Source organism: Alligator mississippiensis, chromosome 8 (genome assembly GCF_030867095.1).
Source record: "Alligator mississippiensis isolate rAllMis1 chromosome 8, rAllMis1, whole genome shotgun sequence".
Taxonomy (NCBI): domain Eukaryota; kingdom Metazoa; phylum Chordata; order Crocodylia; family Alligatoridae; genus Alligator; species Alligator mississippiensis.
Genome location: NC_081831.1, coordinates 83,387,922 through 83,411,038, shown reverse-complemented (window position 1 = coordinate 83,411,038; position 23,117 = coordinate 83,387,922). Strand labels below are relative to the sequence as shown.

Here is a 23,117-nt window from a genome sequence, read left to right as displayed (position 1 = left end):
AGGAATCAAAGACACAGAGGACTGAAAGAGCTACAAAATATGTTAATTTTCTGGTTATGTCTTTCAATATCTATTAAAAGAGCAGAATAGTTAAAGACAAGAAAGCACGCAAACCAGCTCTCACACACCAGGCTTTGTTATTTCATTTCACTGTTAACTTCAAAATCGCAACTAGAAGGCCTATCAAGAGCATTAATTCCCCATAGACTCAATGGAGTAAAAACAGCTAATTCTATACCCTCAAGCAACTACCAGTAGGGTGCTTTATGGAGGAACAGGAATATTCCTAATACTAAATCAACTTCAGAAAGGAATACTTGCCTGATGAAAGAACAGCCACCAGGAAACATATGGCAAAGTCTGAGAGGAAATAAGGTGGCCTGGCATCTGTTTGTGTTTGCATACCACATTAGAGCACTTGCTAATCTTAAAACTACCCTATCTGCTTGTACAACACAAGTAGGACAGTGACTTGAAAACCTGGTTCTACACAGAGCTGTACTTATTTAACTAACAGTGTGATTTCACATCAATTAAACTTATGCCACTTTGCATGTGGACTAATTACTTCCAGAGTAATTTTGTGTTTAGCTGCCACCTATAAGTTTATCTTTGCCTTCACAAAGTATCCGGAAATCCAAAGATGAAAAGAACTATCTACAATATGTACAAAGTGTTGTTACCATATTTACTCAAATACAGGACAAGGTTTGCCCCTTGTCTTGCATTTATATACAGTGAAACCTCATTAAATATATTGTCTATCATTAAACTGATCCCCCAAGTAGCATGTTTTCAGAAATGGAAACCAACTACGAAGCTGATTACAAACACCCAATGCTGAGCACGACTATAAAAAAAATACATGGCTCATCTTAGGCAAACATGCTTACATGAATCTTTTTTTTGTGTGTGTGGGGCCCCGAAAGCAAACCACCAGCAGGTTTTCACTCCACAGGGAACTGGCACTGGGCATGGAGGTACTGCAATATCAAGTCAGGACAAGGAACACCAGAGCCAGCCCTAACACCCTCCCCTTGCTACATTTAATATACTGATGGGAATCTACCACAAAGATAGACCAATACATCTTATCTGAATAAGGTATATGGTAGTGCCCATTGTGCTCAGTCCCCCTTAGCAGTGACTCTTTTTCAAGTCATGGTGCGCCACTACATTTTGACTTCCTCTTCATTCCCACAGCTGAGCTTCACCTTTCTTTCCCATTTTCAATCATTCCTGTTTCCTGCACCAGCTTGCGATGTCTGGTAAACATCACCAAACAGAGCCCAAAATAATTCACCCAGATTTCCTGTCTCCCCCACTCTCAGCCTGTCACATATGACTAGTGTAGTCCTGCCCTCCATGATGTGGAGTCAGATCAGACTGCCCTGCACCTCATCTGCATATACATTTTTGGAGGATCCCAGGACTCACGACAAGAATGGATGTTTTCAAAACCTGGCTAAACAAAGCCATGGCTGGGATGATCTAGTTGGGTTGGTCCTGTTTTGAGCAGGGGGTTGGACTAGATGTGACATCCTGAGGTCCCTTCCAGCCCTAACTTCCTATGATTCTAAAGGAACACTCGATTCTATCATGAGTGCAGGGCTCATCAGCCCATGGATCCTTTGTGGGGTGGGGGCAGTAATTGGAGTACACACACACACACACACACACACACACACACACACACACACACACACACACAGAGCAATGCTGAGGTACAGGGTCACCATGGCTTGAAGCACTGGCAACTCTGCTGGGGCTCCGCCCAATTAACTATATGAAAAACTGGAGAGATGTCTTGTACTTGAGTAAATACGGTACTATTCTGTTGGCAGACAAGGTTCTTTTGGTATATCGGGTATCTTTTATTAGTACCAACTAGGGACTATTCCTTTTACATTTTTACAAATGTATTCTGCATTTGCAAAAACATCTTTCAGTGGGAGTCATAGTTTTAAGGTGACAACCACCAGACTCGAAGCAGCACAAAGAACGAGTTAACTAACAGTACAGGCTGCAAGTAGCAGAGCTGGGGTTAAATCTGTCTCAGCTCCAAGTCCTGTGCTTTAAACAACAAAGAAAGGAATAAAGTGAAGAGGTGTGGATCACCAAATCTCAAGAGGACATCTTGATACAGCCCTTCTTGGTTATGTTGCAACTTTTTGTGACAAAAGCCATTAAAATGGAAACATCTACCTGGCATGTGAGCCACCATCATAAGTGTATATAGCTCTCCATCCACTGAAAATTCATTTCTCCAGCCTCCAAGCTTGGTAGTACTGCTACATACCTGCTTGAGTGCTCCCTCCCTCTCTCACTCAGTCTCTCTCACATGCACCCCCCCCCCCACTTCAGTCACATACATCTGGAACTGCCATCATCTTCTGAGTGACAATGTTATCCAAAATGAAGGAAAAGGCCACTTGGTCATCATCATCCAGGAGGGGATTAATTGCTTTCTCTAAACGAGCCAGTTTATCTTCTTTCTGAAATGAAATTAAGGGATATCAATAACTGATTCCTCAACACCACCAAAATAAACTGCATGAAGAGGTAGGTATCACCTGGCTAATTAGAGAGATGTACCCACAAAACTGTACAACAGCCCACTGCAAAAGCCCATGAGAAGTAGGGGACAGGAAAAGCACCAAATCTTTGAGAAAGAACCCCAGGTAAAATTGTGAGATAACTACTCCATGAGAAAAAATTCATACAAGCAGCCAAAAGAGAAAAGGATTTTCACCCCATTCATTCTTCCCACTCCCCTCCTAAACTCTTACCTGCCTTCCCACATCCCTTGCCCTCTACCCTTCCTGCTCACTGCTTCCTTCTGTTCCCACAGGAATAATGTAACAAGACTTGCCTCTCTCAGTTTTTCATCACAGAGGTCCAGCATGGATTGAGATATCTGGGTCAGTGAGTGCTTTGGCCCTGCAAATATATAAGTTCAGTGATGCAACCTGGTCTCTCTTCCAGTTTTGGGGGCTGGGGGGAGAATCACTGACACAGCACCACTGTCACCATTACCCACCTTGCGTTGTCATCTTAAGATTTAAAAGTTAGTGCAGTCCAGAGCCAAGCTTGGGGACACTTTTCCCAGCTCATTTCCCCCCTGGGCAACTTCCCCTTAATAAGCAGCTGGTGGGGGGAAGCAGAGGGGATGTGGAAAAAAGATGGGGGCAGAAAAGTAGGCAGCATTGCTCCTAGTGTCCAGTAGCCACTCCCAAAGGGAGTGGTATGGCAAAGCCCCTGCCTGCTTCTCGCACTGGAACTCCAGTGTAAGAAGCAGATGGGGAGTAGCTGGTGGCTGCTCCAGCCCACCCTTCCTGACTTATGGAACAGGTGGGAGCAGCTGCCCCCTGGACCTTCTCTGGAACAGTGACCACCATCTTTGGAAGGTATGGGAGCCTTTCCCCCTGGCTCCACTCCTCAAGCTGAAGGAAAGCATGCAGACATTCAGTCTCCTAAAAGAAACTCTCCCAGGATTGACTTAACATTTATGCTCTGGGAGAAAACGCTCAAGTGTCCTCACCCTTGTGATTTTTACCAGGAGAACAGTGACTCTCCTAGTAGGAGTTGAACATCTATACCTAGCCATAGTGCATTTTATTTGCATCCACTTTCACCTCCAGCTGCACATTATGGTATAAAATATAATGTTTTAAAGAAATAAGTTTCCGGTCCTTCTGGCTGGGAGGGGAACATTACAAAAAAAATTAACCAGATGCAACTCACTACTATGCCTAAATCTGCAGTGGGTGAAATAACAGCTCAGAGTGTGAACTGCCCCCATTCACTTCAAGAGATTCACCGACTCTGATGCACACTACTGTAAGTGTGAGCACCAACACTGTACCACTACCAGAAGTCTGAGTACGAAAGGAGAGAGAAGGATGATTGTTTCATGACGATTTATACTATCTCACCTCATTCAGGCTTCACCAGTGCTTGGGTTCTAAGCAATCTGACATGGTGCCATCACCAAGTCACCTCACCCCAATCTGACCCCTAATGACAAGTGTTCATTATACCCTCACTAACCAAGGCATTCATCTCAGTGATCACAGATAGATTTTAGTCATCTCTTCTCATCCACTCATATGCCGACTCACATTTACTGAACTCCTGATACATTTGAGGAAGGAAAAGAAACCAAACCCCTTATTTTCACCCTAGCCATTTCAGCAGTTAGCTGGTTCACCTTTTCCCTGCAGAGTGCAAGGCGATTCCCTCCCATGCACCACAGCACCAAAATAGCAAAGGAGAAGCTCCGTTTCAGGAAGCCTCCTACCATTGTACATGGCACTATTCTTCACAATCAGTTCCACGTGTTCTCGAAACTCTTCCCGGGATGGATACTGGCGCTTGCGGACATTCTCACGCAGGGTCTGTAGATCCATCGGCCGTGTGATGATCTTGTAGTAATCTTTGACAACTTTCGGGTTAACGGGCGTGTGAAAGGGGTACGTCTATGGATGCCAAAAAGTTCCTTCATTCACATGACGTTAACCTCATCATCTTAAATGTAATTTCTACAAGCAAGACAGGCAGCACTTCACAAGCGTTTGAGAGAGAAACCGTGTCTTTGTCCCACTCAGCTACAAATGGAGATCATGTGACTGGTATTGTCTCTCTAAGTCATCGGTCACAATTTAGTCAGCTATTATCACAGGGGAAAAGCAGCTGGCAAAACCTCTATGAATCTCAGCAGCAGTTACCAGGTACTTAGCACTTTCAACACCAAAGTCAGTTTTATGAGATCATAATTAAGGATTTAGGAGATTAACTTTAAGTTCATATTTTCATAAATGTTGGCAAACAGCTTGAAGCCATTTCCAAATCAAAACCTTAAAACAGGAATAATGAAACAACAGGTCTAACCAAGGCTCCACACATAATTACACAACTATATAATCTGCTGCACAGTTTTCCCTCATGGTTTTATTCTATAATTGTGCTCTTGATTCTAAAGTCTTGTTCACAGGGGAAGTTACTCCAGAATAGCTATTTACAGCTTCCAAGTTAGGTTAGTTTACTTCTAAAATCCATTAAATAAATCAAAATAAGGATTTATTATTCCAGAATAGGCTTTCCACACAGGGAGTCAATCAGGAATGGCTATTCTTCTGCAAACTTACGTCCTATCTGAACTGAAACTAACTTCCTTGTATAGACAAATCCTAAACATTTATTTTAAATTAAAAGGAGTCAAGAACCCTCTGCTCCTTACAATTACAAAGATAAATCTTTCAGGGATACAACAAAAATAAACCAACGTAGCATTGTTCAATTCTGGAAGAAGCTTAGAAGAGAGAACCAAAGTGCAATGGGATGTTATTTCTGAAGTTTAATGAGAACACTTAGGATTCACATTAGGAATTATTCCTCTGCTCATCATTTTGGTAGAGACAAAATCAAATGGTTTGTACATTTAGTGATAGATGGCAGACCAAGTAACAAGAAAATAAACTCCCTCCTCAAAACTTACTCTGCCTCTTCTCCCCACCCCCAATACATATGCACTTCTGTCCAAATGACAGTAAGGGAAAGTCAAGAAGAGATGCATACCCTTTCAATGCCAAAAAGCCTTAACTGCTTTCCCTGCTCCCAAAAGACCAAGCTATCATACTATCTACACCACCTGCAAGATACAGTTCTTCTTACTAAAGACCATATTCAGCACAACAAATCGGGAAACTTGAGGGAAACATAAAGCAGCACAGGATGTTTGCCTGACTAGACCTGGAAGTGGGAGTAAAGAGAGAGCTAGAGAAAAAGATGTTGCATAATCCTCAGGTCTCTGCTAGACAACCCAGTCCCTATCATGCTACCCAGAGCATAGACCTTGGTTTGCAAGGCCTAAACTTACATTGGGAAGATCCCTCATGTCATTGATGATGCCTTCCAGGATAGACGACAGAGTTACCATGGGATCTGTTCGTCGCCGATGGATAGACTTGTGAGGCCGCTGGGAAAAAAAAGAAAAAAAAAAAATCAGATAAAAATCAGTAAGCTAAGGTATTTTCAAGAGACAAAGTACAAATCTAAACAAGTTCTCTGCAAGTTTAGTTTACTGAGTTCTACAGGCAGACGTGTAGATACCCATCTCACATGCTGTTCTATGGATGCACAGGACAACGCAGCAATATGTCAATATGGACAACAGAACATAAAGAGGCTACAATCAATTCAATGACACCCGAACTCACATTCAAGTAATCACAGTGAACAGTGGTTCCTACTCGCCGCTTCTTCTTTGGAGGAAGCTGCTGTTTAGGGAACTTCAAGACCAAAGATTTCCTGCGAACCTCATCTGCACTGGAAAAAAAAAGTAAACACGAGTACTTCTATTTCCTTCCCCTCTTTCACCACCAAGACTGCTTGCCCCTTAAGATGCCTCTGACCCCGTCCGCTGTGATGCTATACAGTCAGAATTGAGTTACTGCACTGTTAACAATACCACAGCCACACTATTCCTGCGACTACAGCCCCTGCCCCTTCTCAGCACCCACCCTGGCCTCCACTCCCACCCTACCTCTCAATCAGTTGCTTTCCCAGGACAATTTTGGTCCCTTCCACTTTGATGAGCTCTTCATTGTCATTGTGGATGACCGTCTTTTCCAGCTCCTCTTCCTGCTCCTCTGTCATGGCAACGGGGTTGGAGGGTGGAGCGTTTGTTTGGTAGTAGAGTGGGCAGAATTTATTAGTCCTCATATGCCCAATCGCACCACAAGCTCCACATTTCAACTACAAAGACAAACACGATGAAAAATGTTGTCGTCATAGAGCTTAGAACTAGAAGAAACCAATAAGAATATTTAGCCTGATCTCCGATACATCACAAACCACTGCCTTTCATCTAGATACCCCAGTACTGAGCCAAATAAACTTATAGCAAATCATTACAAGCAAAAACATCCAGAAAAAAGGTAATATAGCAGCTTCTCACGGGCCTGACACTAGCTCCAGATGACAAATGTGAAAGGGACCAGTACATATCAGAGCAGAACAGAAGGGCTATTGCACACACCATACCAACTGCCTTTAGCAATAATGTGGAAGCACTGGCAACAGTACCAATGCACAAGGAGTATTCTGAACTATTTTACAGTACTGTTAGGCATGGTGCGTGTGCCAGTTGAGGTACACTTCCCTGCCTGTGCTGTCAGAATCTATCCACAGGCTCTCTCCCCTATTCTCTACAGAGATCGTTTGTCAGAACATTTCCAGTTGGTTTTGCTTCCTCAGGAAAGATTTTTCCTTTCATCTGATGTTTCTCATTACCTTCAGGTCTGGCCGCTCCTTCATCTTCTTGGGCTTCTTCTCTGGGGGACCTTTGAGTTTCTCCTTTTCCTGATTTCGTTTGAGCCGGCGCAGCTGCTCTTGAATCCTGCGTCGCTCCTTCCGCATTTCCTCCCGGTGCTGCTCATCAAAGAGGGCAAATTTCCGTCTACAACACAAGGTTTTCCATCTGGGTCTGTATTTTGCCAAGCACCATTCTAGCAACCTGCTGTTTCTGGACTCGAGTCCTACAACAGGATCCCCCTGGAGGAGTCAACGCAGCCAACTAGCAGAGCCTTAGAGCAATAACAGTCCATCCTGACTAGGTCAAAGTTAATGCAAAAGCCCCAACATGTAAACCTTGGAGGGATTTGTGGCAAACACTCCAGTTCAAATGGAAACAGCTACAATACACTAGTTAACATTACACACAAGCAACAGAGGTAGAGAGCACACGGTGCTGTATTACTATAGTAGAAGAGACATATCCAGTGCACACAGTTAAATACAACAAGCTTTGACAACTTTTCCTGTGAAAAGACAAAAGGTGAATCAAAGAGCCACTTATGACTTGGAAGGCATGGTCTGAGCGTCACTATCTAGTGCTTTTCATGATGGCTTGGGATTTAATGTATCCCATTCCACTGGTAGGAGCAGAGATCACTTCAGAGCTCAGGCTCCTGAGGTCCAGGGTCAATGGAACAAGATCCATTTCCCAGCCCAGGAACCACAAGCAATCCCAACAACATTCTTAGGTAAATAAAGGAATGATGTCCTAGGACCTTACATGAACTCTTCATCTTTGGTAGTCCGTATCCGGCAGTAGGCATCAATGACAGAGGGCTTCCGAACCGTCTCACACCGCACGTATTCTTTCCCATCTTCATCTCGGAACGTGCGATAGATTTTGAGCCGACGGCCAGTGGCAGAGGAGTTGAGACTGGTTACTGAAGCGGTATCATCATCTTTGTGAGAGCCTGCTGAAGTGCCTGAAGCCGATGCTGCAAGACAGGTTATTTCAGCATCTTGCAACGGCAAGGAAGTTTGGTAAGAACAGCTCAAGAGACAACACCAACCTATCATTGACAAAGGTAAGGGCAGATGAGCAGAACTGTGTTCCTGCTTAAAGATGTAGTATTAATGTGAAACCCATCATTGCTCTCCCTCCTCCTCTCCCCCCCACCCCCTGCCAAAAGGATGCCTATTGGCTCAACAAAGCCCACAAGATTTCATACATACAGGAAGCTCTGTCAGAAGATTCAGGGACAACTAAGTTATGGTGTCTATAGCCACATCTGCAGAACATTGGTATAAGAACTGTATGGTGGGTAAAGAACTGGCTCAAGGGAAGATGACAGAATACTTTTCAACACGACACAACCATCAGGTTGGGGGGGGGAGGGGTTACTATTCAAGTTCCTCAATAAGCTGATCTTATTTAATATTTCTGTTAATGGCCTTGGCACAAGAAGCAAACATATGCTAAGGAAACTTACTGGTGACAAAACAGGGAGTCCTGGTCAATGCAGAAGAGAAAGAGGAAAAAGGGAGCCAGGCAGGAAGAACTAAGGCACCTCAAGGACTGGAGCAAAAGAAATGGGCTGCTGTGGGACTGTGCAAAGTGCAAGTTCACGTTCTTAGGAGTTAATGACAGGAATCAAGGCTATAAGCTGGGAACTCATCAGTCGGAAACAACAGAGGAGGAGACTGACACGTACACGAAGGATGATTACGAACCACCAATGTGGTGAGGCCCTAGATGCTTGGAATGATTAAGCAAGATATTTCCAGAAGAGATAAGTAAGAATTAATGCCACTGTATGACAAGGTTCTTTGGGTGAATATGATATCTTTTATTAGACCAACTTAAATAGTTGGAAAAAATTCTTTTAGCAAGCTTTTGGGTTTAAAAACCTTTTGTCAGGCTGAGGAAGTCTCTGCAGTTGCCGTGTGCTCTTCCTGGATTCACTCCAAAAAAAGGACTATTGGGGCGAGGATGGAGGTGAAAATGGAGAGCCTGTTTTACAAGAGATAACAGACTAGAAGCTGACTTGTTGACCTGGCAAAACACAGACCGAGGGTGGAACACTACTGCTGTCTATAAATAGATCAGGAGCAAAAACCGGACAAAGATAGAACCACTTAGAGCCAGGGATGCCCACAGGCCAAATACTGCCCATGGCGCTGCTCCATCTAGCCTGCTGGGCTAGTGGCAGGATTTACTCAAGGGGCAGGGGGGTGGGTGAGTGCAGTACACTGCCCAGACTATGGGAGGATGGGGGCAAGGCACAACTGAAGTCCCCAGGCTGGCAGGGAACACCGGAGAACTGGGCACAACAGACCAGGCACGTGAAGGGGAGGGGGGCCACCAGCTGCTGTCCTGGGCAAGGGGGGAGCCTCAGTGCCACTTCTGCCCTGCTCCAGCCGGGGGCTGTGGAGAGTGGCTGGATAGGCAGCTGGAGAACAGCTGGAGCAGCGTGCAGGTTGCTCTTTCTAGTGCCTACTCCCTTCCCCACCCTCATCTTGATGTCCCCACTAGCCAGGAGCAGGTGTCAGAAAAAGGAATCTGTGTGTCACCATGGCTGTCCCTGGCCAAGCCTGGCTGGCCATGCAGCCATTCCTCACAGCTCCAAGTGGAAGGAGGGCAGGAGAGGCTCTGGGGCTCCCTGCATTGTCAACTGGGTATTGTGGTGGCGACAATGCCACAGGCAGGGCTGTTCTTTCAGTACCTGTTCCCACCCCATGGAGGATGTGGTGGAGTGGCAGGAAGTAGGTGCAGGAAGAGGAATCCATCTGCTGCCACTACTGTCCATTGGTATCCACGCAGCTGCAGCCTGCAGCTGGAGCAGCTCTGGGGCTCGCCCAAGGACAGCAATGGTGGCAGAGTTGAAGTGTGACTGCATCTGACAAAGGAGCACCTTCACAGGTAACACAACCAGTGCTCTTAATTGTCAAGTGTGAGAGAAGTGTGGGCAGCACTACAGACTTGCACTGATGGGACTACATTGCTGTTAACTGCAGCATATGTTTCATGGATTTACATTTTTAAGGCCTAACAGCATTAACCTCTTGCATAAACACAAACCATAGGATTTCCTTCACCCAAACCCCTAACTTCTGGTTGAGACAGAGCATCTTTAGAAACTGGATGTCTTCTAGAAAGACACCAAATGACAGCAAATCTTTACAACATATCCTTTACTAAGACGCTTCAGTGGCTCAGTACTCTCATTATTAAAAACGAGTGCCTTACTCTTAATCTGAGTTCCCTGCCCATGTTGGCAGAGCAATCTGTAACAGATCCAACAGTGTCCAAGTTGTTACAGCTGTTCTGAGCAAAACAATGTTGATCTGAAAAACTCTGCTGCTAGAAAGCATATTTGTGGTTCAGAAGGAGATGTGTCAGGGGTACAGTGCCAGCCTGCAGTGTGAAAAGCCCTCAAGCATGAATGTATTCTGGATGCTGTTTTCTAAGGAAGCAGTGCAGGGCAGGTGCTAAAACTGTGCTGATACAGCACAGGCTTTATGACAGATATGGATGATCAAACATGGCCAACACATTCTCTGTGCTATGAAAGTCTCCAGGGTGTTATAACCAGTTAAAATAAGTTTCTTTGAATGGATAAATGCCATCCTACTTCTAAACAAAGTCCTAGAGAAAGCAGGCAAGACTAACAGGACCTTGCACAAGCAACACCAGGCATTCCTGAACAGACTCAGACCAAGCTTGACTACTTTCTTCTAAAAACAGGATTATAAAAGCCAGTGAGAAAAGGACCACAAAAGATCTCTTCCAGCTCTAAGTCATACACTAATCAACACTGACTGCTTGCAGCTAGTCAGGAACCACCCCAAATATGCGTAACTACAGAATCATTATGAGCTTTTTACACCTTCCTTTGAAGCACCCAGCCAGAGACAGGACCAGACCCAAGCTCCACACCACCCCACGCACCAGCAAACACAACAAACCCTCCAAAATGCACTCCCCTCGTAGCAGTTACTCACACAATCCTTTTTTGTCTCTCCTATCCTTTTTGCTCCTCTCCTTGTCATTGCCGCTGTCTTCTCCCAGAAGCATCCTCTGCAACTCCTTCCTCTCTTGCTCCTCTCTCTCTCGGGACAGCTGTGAACTTGTTTTCTTGTTCTGTAACATATTCTCAATATTCTTTCCCATCTCCTCAAAGTCACTGTCCTCAGCTGAGCTGCTATCCGTGTCTGTTGATAAGATCTCAGTTGATTCCAAAACCCTGAAACAGGAGATAGCTTCAGAGTCAGTTACCTCAAAAGCCACGAGGGCTTTGCCATTAACCGCATGCCATGGGTGATACCTGGCTGGACGACAGCACTATGGAGTAGGAACTTGGAATCTGGGTAGATCACACCCTATACAAGCCGAGGGCCAGGAAATAACTTTTTTTCCCCCTTTTTGCTTCTACAGGTCAGAGTTTTTTCCCTGCTTCCTCAGAAGCACTGAGGGTTGGCTGTAGCCAAGGCTGGGGATTTTGAATGGGCTGTACTGATGCTGCTGCTGGAACCAAAGCCAGGTTCCTGGCTAGGTCTTGCCCTTCCACTCAGGGTCAGACCAACTGCCATATCTGGGGTCAGGAAGGAATTTTAACCCCTGTCCGACTGGTATGGACTGTAAGAGGTTTTGCCTTTCTCTGTAGCAGGGGGCATGACCCTCTTCCTTGGATCTCTCGAGCATAATTTTAACAACCTTGCCACAGCAGGACATTGGGCACCACAGTCCCTCTGGGTGACTGGAGTTTTGCTAATAAGTTAGAGCATGGATTTGTACAGGTTTGGATAGGGATGACCTTGGCTAGATGACTTCTGAAAGTCTACTTCTCTACAATTCTTCCCACAAGAACAGTGCCAGAAGTGAGAGCAGTTTGACAACAGCACCCCTACCCACTCCCAAAACAGGAGGCAGAATTCAAAGGACTGAAACAGACACCCATACCTTATGATAGTCACTCATTTTCCCCCCTCAATCCTGCAGCCCCTACCCTCAAAGCAGCACAAACTCAGTGGCCCTCCCCTCACCCAATTTGATCCTGGCTCCTGAGCCAGGACTTTGGATGGGAGGCGTGAACACTGAAGGCAGCAGTAACAGAGCAGGATGGGAAGCTAGTAGTAGCCACGAAGAGAGAAAGGGCAAAGAATTATCAAACCCCTGCCCTAGAAAGAAGGAAAATAGACCCGTAGAGGCCGCTGCTCTGTGGAACACTGTGTTGCTCATAGCACTCATCAGGCTGGACTGTCAGGCTGCCATTTCTGGTCTTTCCCAAAAAGATTTGTGACCGTGAATACATCCAAAAAATCAAGCCCTCCTCCCAAGTGCTTTGTTAACAGGGCTCAGGCAGATGAATCAACATTTATCTTGCAACATGCCAGTCTCAGGCATTCAAAGACCATAAGTAGGGACCACCAAAAGCACAGCAGAAGTGGGCCGCACAGCACTTCCTTTAATCCTGCAGTTTCCCCCGCACACCCCACCATTGCTGACTGGCTGAAGGGCCCTGCTGCTTGTTGCTGACCAGCTGGGAGGCAAAACACCACCAAATTTAAAGCCAGTTTTCACCTCCCTGCCCATCAGGAGCGAGCAGCAGAACCCTTCTGCCAATTGGCACAGGGGGAAGCAGAGGAACCTGCAAGATTAAAAAAGCCAGTGCACAGCCCACTTCCGCCACCAATTAGGTAGGTCCTTATCAATACGGCACATAAGCAAAAGGAAAGGATCCTGAGCTCCTGGCCAGAAGCTGCAAGCAACTGATAAGAACTTACTTATTCTGCAAGTCAAAGATACGCTGACACTCCTCTTTGTATCTCTCCTGATGTTCTGCCACTGAGAACCGAGATCCACGGGCAAATTTACTCATAGGCCCCTCCCCTGAGCGAGCCTGCTCTGTGGACATTGTGCGCACCACATCAATCACTTCCCAACGGGACAGCTTCTTAATCTGGGCAAAGACAGAATGGAAAGGGCTTCAGGAGACGCAGGGGCTAGGGAAGGAATATCTGCAGCCAGAAAAGTGGAGCTCTTTCTGTATGCAAGTCCGGCCTCCACTCCCTTGATCCCAGCTTCGCACATTAGCTATTGCAGGTTCACTCACCTCTTCTTCAGGAACTCCAAATTTACGCAAGAGCTGTTTGGCATTTTTGAGAGAAAGACGCCGGAGATCAGCATCTGTCCCTGTCACTGTCTTCTTCACTGGTTGTGGCTCCTTATCATCCTGCTCCAAGAAGAACACTGCTGTGAATCTCCCCACGTGCCAGCATTTCCTGTACTTATACCCTGACATCATCTCTCTACCCAAGCACAATTGGCCTAGGTTTCCAGCTACCCTTTCCAGTCCCACTCCAGCCTTGGGCATAGATTTACCTTCTGTTGGGTTGGCTTGTTTGGGATCTTTACGTAAGAGAACCCTTCACCACACCCTGTAGGATCTGCTACCCCAGTCACTTCCAAAAGACACTTCCCCTTCATCGCAGCAATGAAGGCTCGTGTGGTGTTCCAAGGAGCTGTGCGCACCTGCCAGAAAGGAGAAGACCATGACATCATGCCTCTGCCACTTCGGAGAAAGAGACCCCGGTCCTTTTCAATTTTGGTCCCACGAAAGACTCAAGCAAATTAAACAGTCTTAATAAAGTTTTCTAGTATAAGTTACAGAGTTTTACAGACAAGACCGACAATCAATGAAGCACATCTGAGCTGTCCTCGCAGAAAGACCTGGGATCATACAATGTGTAATGAACAGATGCACCAGCATTCCCTGACATGCTGAACACTCCACACCTGTATCTCCACCTCTGCCAGTTCCTCCCAGCTCTTTACCACCCTCCCAAGATGTCCCTGGGCAAACGAGACCATCTGGTTCCACCGGACTCCTGGTTCTCCTCCTGCTGCACTGGCCAACCTCAATACCACACCTGAGGTCATGTCCCATCAAACTCACCCTGATGCCTGCATCAGGCTCTCTCAGAGACAATACCAGAATCCCATCGAGCCACCATTTTCATCTTGCATATTTCTAAGCCTCCCTTCATCCTGGTAATTAAGTGCTGAGCAAGCCCCATGTGGTCTGTTCTCCATATCCCAAAACTCCAACTTTTCCACAACCTCTTTCCATGGTGCTTTCCTTCTGATCGTCCCCACTCCTCCCAAGCCTACACCAGTCTGGTCACTGAGGAGAGACTGCCCCAGGCCTATATCTGACCACAAACCTGTACACTAGCAGTGTCCCTGGAGAGTAAGCATAGTTGCTCTGATGGTCTCTGGCTAGACAGATCTCCAGGAACAGCCCTAGCTATCAACAACTAGATAGTGAAGTTGACCACTAGTAGACACCACCCCACAACTCAGTTTCACATTTGGGATCAGAATGGAATTTTGTCCCACTGTGTTACTGGCATGGACCATGGAGGGTTTTGCCTTCCTCTGCATCAGAGGAAGATATATCCTTCTACAAGGACAAGTAGTAGTTTGTAGCGGGCAGAATGCTAATAGTATCTTCCTCAGTTTATTTTACCTTTGCCAAGTTAAGGCAACTGGGTTCTTTTTTGATGAGTGGGGTACTGTGCATGGTGTCTGCAGGCAAAGGTTACTCACAAGGTTTAAGAAGAGGTTAGATAATCACAGGTCTATGATTATGATGGTTACACAAGAACAACAACATGGGTTCATTTGAGGCAGGTCCTGTCAGACCAACCTGGTGGCCTTCTACGATCAGGTCACAAAATCCTTAGACGCAGGGGTAGCAGCGGACATAGTCTTTCTGGACTTTAGGAAGGCCTTCAACACTGTCTCTCACCCCATTCTCATTAAAAAACTAAGGGACTGTGGTGTCGACACCTACACAGTCAAATGGGTCACTAACTGGCTGGAGGGCTGCACCCGGAGAGCGGTGGTGGATGGGTCCTATTCGAACTGGAAGGGTGTGGGCAGTGGGGTCCCCCACGGCTCGGTCCTCAGGCCTGCACTGTTCAACGTCTTCATTGGCGACTTGGACGAGGGGGCAAAAAGCACCCTGTTCAAATTCACAGATGACACCAAGATGTGGGGGAACGTGGGCACGCTAGACGGGAGGAACAGACTGCAATCGGACCTTGACAGGTTACAGGGGTGGGTGGATGAGAACAGGATGGGTTTAAACACTGACAAGTGCAAGGTGCTGCACCTGGGGAAGAAGAACCAGCAGCAGACCTGCAGGCTGGGGAACTCCCTTCTCATCAGTGCAGAGGCAGAAAAGGATCTTGGAGTCATTATTGATGCCAAAATGAACATGGGCTGCCAACGTGGGGACACAGTCAGGAAGGCCGACTGTACCTTGTGATGCATCCACAGATGTACCTCAAGCAGGTCCAAGGAGGTGATCCTCCCCCTCTATGCGACACTGATCAGGCCGCAGTTGAAGTACTGCGTCCAGTTCTGGGCACCGCACTTCAGGAGGGATGTGGACAACATGGAGAGGGTCAAAGGAGGGCCACCCACACGATCAGGGGGCAGCAGGGCAGGCCCCACAAGGAGAGGCTACGGGACCTGAACCTGTTCAGCCTCCACAAGAGAAGGCTGAGGGGGACCTGGTGGCTATTTACAAACTAGTCAGGGGGGACCAGCAGGCACTGGGGGGGTCTCTGTTCCCCCGAGCACTGCCAGGAGTGACAAGGAATAACGGTCACAAGCTGGCAGACGGTAGATTCAGACTAGACATCGGGAGGCACTACTTCACTGTCAGGGTGGCTAGGATCCGGAACCAACTTCCAAGCGAAGTGGTGCTTGCTCCGATCCTGGAGGTCTTTAAAAGGAGGCTAGACAGACACCTCGCCGGGGTGGTTTGACCCCAGTTTCTTTCCTGCCACGGCAGTGGGTCATACTTGATGATCTGCTCGGGTGCCTTCCGACCCTACCTACTATGAAACTATGACGTACTGCCTTGGGCAGGGTGTTGGGCTACATGACCCGAGAGCCCTTCCAGCCTGACTGTTCTATGATTCTATAAAAATATTCAAGAAAACCAAGACTGAATTACCTGTTGCAAAGGTCTGTTTTCCCAAAAATGGCACATAACTGATTGATACACTGAGCCCGGGCCAAAAAAACCTGTTCTTCACCAGAAATAGCCTTTTTTTTTTTTTTTTTTAAACTGCTAGACATGTTTACAAATTGGTAGGTGTCTAAGCCTTTCCATGGTTTGCCTTGGCAGTACCTCATCATCAATCTTCATCTGAAAGTCCTCTTCATTCTCTTCCTCTGGGGCAAAGAAGGATTTTTCTCCATAACCCGCATCCTGTAAAGAAAAAAATCACATCCCCCACCCACTTTATTAAAAAAGCCAGCACGGTCAGGGAAAGCAGAATATTGTGAACCTGAAAATTCTCTAGCAGAAAGTCAGCCAGTGCCTTGCACAGGTTCTGCTGCGTGAATGCAGGGAATGCAATGGACAAAGAACCACCCCACAAAAGAACTAAAAGGCTGAAACACTGACTGGCATCTGAACAAACTCTGAAGACAGAGACTGCACTCTTGACATCAAAAAATTACCAACTCCTTTCAGAGCAAGCCCTGCCTCATCACATGCCAGCCAACGAGCTGTACACAGAGCTGCAAGGGCAAGCAGGCCTCTACCTTCTTTCGTGATTTCTGGGTTCTCTCCTCACTAATGGGTAATTCTTCAGGAAAATCAGTTGAGGGACAGGCTAAAGAAACAGGAAAGAATAGGAATCTAACACTAGGTGTTTCTCAAAAGCTATGCTCTACTGCCTGGCAAAGTTCGCCCCAGCCTAGGTGGCCCCCCGACTTCATCCTCTATAAAGGGCTACTTGCCAGCAACTTATCTAGTCACTGGTATATTGCCTGCAAGCAATGCTCACTTTCAGTCGCTGCTCTGCTGAAATCATGCTGTAATAGGCACAACACTGTTCCGGTGACACCATTGCTCTGATCTCCTCCTCTGTTGGTAATCTGAAGTCTGGTTTCAACACCCACCAATTTGAGTCCATCCCTGAAAAAGAGTGATCCAACACTGGGGACATTTTTGCTGGTGCCAGATGACATCGTCTTGGCTACGTTGCAATTCTCAGAACCTAACTGCAACAACCACAGGCAGAACAAATTCAAGTCCACTGCCTTCAAGATGTATCATTAGGTTGAGAGTCAGGCTGGTTGTTTCATTTCCTTTGCTTTTGTGATCAAAACTTCCTAGGTAAAGACCACTGACCTATCCCCACTCCTTCCTCACAACATTAAAGTTTCACATTCAATACAGCATCCCAAGCAATACACGAGCTATATCCAAATGGCATCACTCCTACTTTTCACCAGCCAGGCCCCTCCAGGCAGCCATCTAAGCTAGAACTCACCCCCTACAAGGTGAAAGAACAAAAGTAGTGTAATTTCTCGCATGGTATGCGTCTGACTCGGACTGCCAGAACCTGTACTTGATGTTAAGATATACTATGCCTCTAACACAGCAAGAACTTCTCCCAGCACCAAGCAGAAAGCAGAGCAAGTGGTACCTTAGAGCCTCACCCTGCCTCATAGCCTACTTGGTCAGATACTATGAATGGACTGACTGAAAGAAAAAGGTTTAAAATAGGGAGGAACTTAAAATGCAAAAGGAAAGGGGACACCACTAAGAGACAAAAAGGTGGGATGAAGATGTCAATAGGAATAAACAAAGCAGTTAACAGAGGGCCACAGGAATTAACAGCTGGAATGGAATGGATTCACCTGGAGTCCCTTAGATACGATGCTCACCTGCTTTCTTTCTGACCAGATGCATATCCTAACTGCCATGTTTAATGGCCCCAAGGAACCAATCCGCCATAGAATCATAGGGCTGAAAGAACCTTAAGGGTTACCTGGTTCAATCCCCTGCACAAACATAGGAATCATCCCTGAGCAATGCTGATACAGTGCTGATCCAGCCTCCAAGGAAGAAGATTCCACAACTTCCCAGGGCAGTCTGTCCCACTGCCCCACTGTTCTAACAGTAAGGATATTTCTCCTGCTATCTAATCTAAATTTATTTTGCTGCACTAAAAAAAACATTGTTTTGCATCCTGCAGCAAATAGTAACATGTACTCCGTTTTTGACTGCAGCTTTTCAGATATTTGAAGACTGTCATTGTGCCCCCCCACACTTACTTGCCTTTTCCCCAAGCCGAACATACCCGATTTTCTCAACCTCTCCTCATAAAGCTTGCCTCCCAAGGTCCTGATCGTTTTTGTTATCCACCCACTTCACCTTCTCCACAGCCCAAAACTGTATACAATACTCCGGGTGAAGCCTAACCAGTGGCTCCATGAAATGGCACAATCACCTCCACCAAAACTTCTAACCCTTCTCAGCAGCGTCGCCATTGAGCCAGTTATATTTCCCCTTCTGCATTTGTGTTTGGATTCGTCTTTTCCTTAAACATGTCTAATTCCTTTTTTGAGATGGATTATGCCAGGGGTTTTCAACCTTTTTTAATATGGGGGGGAAGCATGGTGCTGACGGCTGAGGACCCCCGCTTCTCTGGAGTGGAAGGGACCAGGGAGTACGCCATGGAGGCGTGTGTAACGGGAGTACTCAGGAAGCAGTGGCACATGCTGCTGCATACCACCACTGCAGCGTAACCCTTGGAGCCTCCGGCAGCAGCGCACGCCACTGCTTCCCAAGTGCTCCCGCTTCTCTGCACCTCCTCCGTGTACTCCCTGAGGCCTTCCCAAGTGCCCCCAGGGGTACACGTGCCCCAGTTGACAACCCCTGGGTTATGCTATTAGCATTGTATGGCAAAGTTCTACATATTAATTATGCATTACATAAAAAGGTACTTTGGCTTGTGTGGTCTAAACCTACTGCTGGATTTATTCACCAGGTAATTCCTAGTACGTGTATTGTGAGGCACAGTAATATTACTTCCTTATTCACATAGTTCACGATTGTATCATATCCCCTCTCTGTCATCTCCCAGGCTGAAGAAATCAAGCCCTTTTCAGCCTGTCCTCACATGGCAGATGTTCCATAATTCACATTTTAAGCAAATGAGAGTATATAAATAGAGTATCCTTCTAGAAAGAGGCTGACTTTCCACGGTTTCCTGGAAGAGAAAAGGGAACAGCAGACAGAGAAGGTGACCCTGATGGGCAAATAGTTCTCTACATGCAATTCTCTAAATTACCTGTACGTTTGAAGTCAGCACAGAGTTTCAATCGCTTTCGAATGCTGCTCTCAGAGTGAGAAGGAAATGCCTTTTTGATATCTTCCATGCGAATTCTCCGAGGCCGGTCTCTGCTCTTCCAGAACAAGCGATAAATGAAAACCTAGAAAACCAAGCCAAAAAAATCCTGGTATGATTTATGTAGTGAAGAAACAGCTTGCTTAATTTTATTACAGATAGTGCTAGCAATGTTTTCTTTTAGACTTCCTGAAATTTCCTGTAAAAACCCATTTTTGGCTGCTTTGCCAAAATTTTAACCATGTATGCTTAATCCTGCCTCTCCCACACCACAGCTTCAAGCCCCCAACCCATGGGGATGGAGCCTGCCAGCACCACAGCAAAGGTAAGTGGTAACCGGGAGGAGGGGCAGTGGCTCTAGGGCCAAGTGAAATGGGGGCTTCAAGGAGGCCTGAGGCTGCAGGGGGCAGAAGTGGCATGGGAGAGGAGTTGAGAAGAAAGGGGGCAGGGGCAAGCTACCTGCCCTTCCCCCTTTATCCTCCACACTATCCCCCTATCGCTCCTCCTATCCCCCTCTACCACTGCTTTCCCTGCTGTAGTAGTAATAGGGACAAATTTAAAATTACCCTTTAATAATCACCTGCCCCCAGTTTTCTTTCTGCCTAGCGCACAAGGACTGGACCCAATGATCTTGCAAGGTCCCTTCCAGCCCCTTACAATCTATGAATCTAGGATTTAGATTCTATTGATGGAAAATTAGAACAAATTTATAAATGCTGTATGTACAGAATCCTAATAATTGGAGGGGGGGGTGTCTTAGGTAAATATGGTAAGCTTTTGCTCTTCCCATGAAGAGGCACCCAAATTTGGGCAAAGTATAAGCCTTTGAAAACAATCAGTTTACACATGCCAAGTAGGGACCTGTTAGTCTAACAGCTAAATTCCCTAAGAAGACTGCCCGCATTGGAGCACACCTAATCCATAACTGCAGGAATTGAGCAGAACTTTCTAGCAGCTATTTGTCCATTGTGTGGTGCTGGCACAAATCTCATCTATCAATGCCAGCCAGTCTTGCTAGCTCCCAGCACCTGGAAGGAAAAAAGCAACACGACTCAAATGAAGTGCACAGATCACAGAAGGAAGAACTGGGAAAGAGGAAGTGTCAATACTGGGAGACAGTTTGGGACATAATGGGAAAAAAAGACAGATAACAACAGAAGGTGGGAGGCTTGAAACAGAGGCTCAGAGAGGGAGAGTCTAGGAATAAAACAGGGTGCATGGGGAACAGCTGAAGAGACACAGAACCAAAGCAGGTTGTAAGGGAGAAGCACCTCTAACCAGTACAGATCTTTTCCTGGTAGCACTGGGTCAAAAATATCAGTGAAACCCACTGGCAAAGCTTACGCCTCATGCTCAGCATAACTGTTGGACCACAATCCAGCTACTGCAATCAGCTGCTCCATTAGCAAATGTCAAACTGTCAATCTAAAGGTTCTATCTTGCTAATGAAGCATGCAAGGAAAAAACAATTCCTGTTCTTCTGGATGGTTTTTTTAAACATCTGGGATATTAGTCACAAATATTGCAACTTGAATGTTTCTTAATGCAGCAAAGTCATGCATTCATAAACTCAAAAATGCAAGAATTAATATTACCTTTGCTGCCTTGATCTGGCCCTTTTGTACCCATGCAGTGATATGCAGCAATTATATAAGCACATGCTATATTTTTTCCTACAAGTCTTTTGTTTCATTCACTACCTAGGATGGGAGTGCACTCTGAAGATGAATCAGGTTTGCAGTTAACAAGGCTACTGTCTGTAAAGTAGTTTCCTGGGTAAAGCATATGAATGCTGTCCCAAAGAACTACAAAAATCTAGAACTCTTGGTTCCAAAATGATACCTTTTATTAGACCAACTGGGAAATCGCAAAAAAATTATCCTTTTCTGCAAGCTTTCGGGCTCAAAGGCCCTTCATCAGGCTCTGGGAAAAGTATAGATGGTCCCAAAGAACTGGATTCTATCCTTGCCTCTGCTACAAGTTTCTCTCACATCTGGTCATTATCCATATGCCCCTGATTTCCTCTTGCTCAATCTGATATGCTGGCACCTGATTTACAAGAGTCCTTAGCCATCACTAATAGCACAGAAGTCAATGGAAGCTGTGCTATGAATGCATCAACTGCTAACTACTCGAAGAAAAATAAAAAAAAAAACAACAGTTCCTACACGCTGTAAATGAGACACCAAAAATTAATGGAAATGTTTTACCTTATTCTCTTCAATTCCCCTTTTGTAAAATGGGGATACAAAACGTCTTCACATTCCAGGGGCATTATGAAAATAAATTCATCAATATTTATGACACTCAAACTTAACAAGAAGCACCAAAAAAGAGAACAAGAGGCAATGAAAAATGTTGTTTTCAGTGAGGGATTTGAATAGTATTCGTTAAATACGCTAAGAGGCCACGCACTGAAAAAAGACTAAAACAAAATATTGATTTATTGCTCATTAAATGAGCTCTGAAGTTTGTGAGCACCAAATGACAAAGGTGTCAAATAGAAAAAAATGTACGTGATCAAAGCATGGATCTAAACACTTTATTATACTGTACACACACAAGGTGGCTAAATCCTGGACTCTCTCAGCTTCCATGTGCTGCCCCTTGCAATACTAGTATTCTTTAACTGTAATCTTGTTTGTGCAGTTGACAGCATATACACCTGCAATTACAGGTTATATTCAAATCTGGGCTTCCAAAGTGTTTGTCAAATTAATGAGGCAAAGATGCTTCCGTGTCCCAGATGGTATAGGAGTGATGTTGTAGTCAGGTGCAGAAATGATGGTGTCGAAGAGGCAAGGATTTATTAGAGTGATAAGAAAAGATAATTAAAAGATATCACCCTAAGAAATCCTTGCCTCTGCATTCCACAGGAAGTTTATGGTTATGCAATAGCAACAACAAGCGAGAAAACATAACAAGATACTGTTATCTGATGATGAAGTAACTTCTTACCTTTTCTAATTAGTATACTAAGCACTTTATAATACAAGGAGATACGTAGTACATTAAAAGGTATCAAATGCGATAGGTGTTAATTCTACATAAAGTAAAAAGCCAATATAATAACCGCCTGAAATTTAAGAAAGCTTTCCTGCTGGAGTAACCTGATAAGTATTGAAAATAGTCCAACTGATGGTTTGTGTGTTAGAAACATAATCAACAAAAGAACTCCAATTAACAAACAGGTATAATGGAGTTATTTATTTAAAAAGGTGATATGCTCAATTTACATATTGAGCAGCTGTTGCAAACTGAACATTTTTTTAAAGGAAATCCAGCCAAAATGTTCAGGATCCAGTGAGAGGCATGGCACGCTGATACCAGTAGAGACAGATATTATCATCTCGCCTAATAAATAATGGGGGTCAGGCTAGATGGTCTGTTCAGGTCCCTCCTGACCCTAGCTACTATGAAACTACTAAGAAACTACGAAACGGTTACATCTTACTGGCATTGACAAACATTTATGTTTCTTCATAATGAATTACTAGAATAAAAAACACATCAAAAGCGTAAGGAGGTTATATGTAAGCACTATCTAAATTACAAGGAACCTTCTGTGGGACATTTATGCTGACAGTACTGACAAATCA

General features: G+C 45.4%; 1 protein-coding gene across 1 annotated transcript in view; it reads right to left on the bottom strand.

Annotated features, from left to right (window-relative positions):
- TAF1 (TATA-box binding protein associated factor 1) overlaps positions 1 to 23,117 on the bottom strand; it is a 60,237-nt gene that overhangs the window by 9,133 nt on the left and 27,987 nt on the right. The window contains exons 17-31 of the mRNA XM_014608311.3: positions 19,462 to 19,603; positions 17,167 to 17,297; positions 16,503 to 16,583; positions 13,679 to 13,828; positions 13,410 to 13,529; positions 13,081 to 13,256; positions 11,299 to 11,540; positions 8,078 to 8,291; positions 7,294 to 7,459; positions 6,545 to 6,756; positions 6,219 to 6,327; positions 5,879 to 5,977; positions 4,301 to 4,478; positions 2,873 to 2,940; positions 2,373 to 2,495 (exon numbers count right to left, since the gene is read on the bottom strand). Coding sequence (XP_014463797.1) covers positions 2,373 to 2,495; positions 2,873 to 2,940; positions 4,301 to 4,478; positions 5,879 to 5,977; positions 6,219 to 6,327; positions 6,545 to 6,756; positions 7,294 to 7,459; positions 8,078 to 8,291; positions 11,299 to 11,540; positions 13,081 to 13,256; positions 13,410 to 13,529; positions 13,679 to 13,828; positions 16,503 to 16,583; positions 17,167 to 17,297; positions 19,462 to 19,603 — 2,211 coding nt within the window. The remainder of the gene's footprint in view (positions 1 to 2,372; positions 2,496 to 2,872; positions 2,941 to 4,300; positions 4,479 to 5,878; positions 5,978 to 6,218; positions 6,328 to 6,544; positions 6,757 to 7,293; positions 7,460 to 8,077; positions 8,292 to 11,298; positions 11,541 to 13,080; positions 13,257 to 13,409; positions 13,530 to 13,678; positions 13,829 to 16,502; positions 16,584 to 17,166; positions 17,298 to 19,461; positions 19,604 to 23,117) is intronic.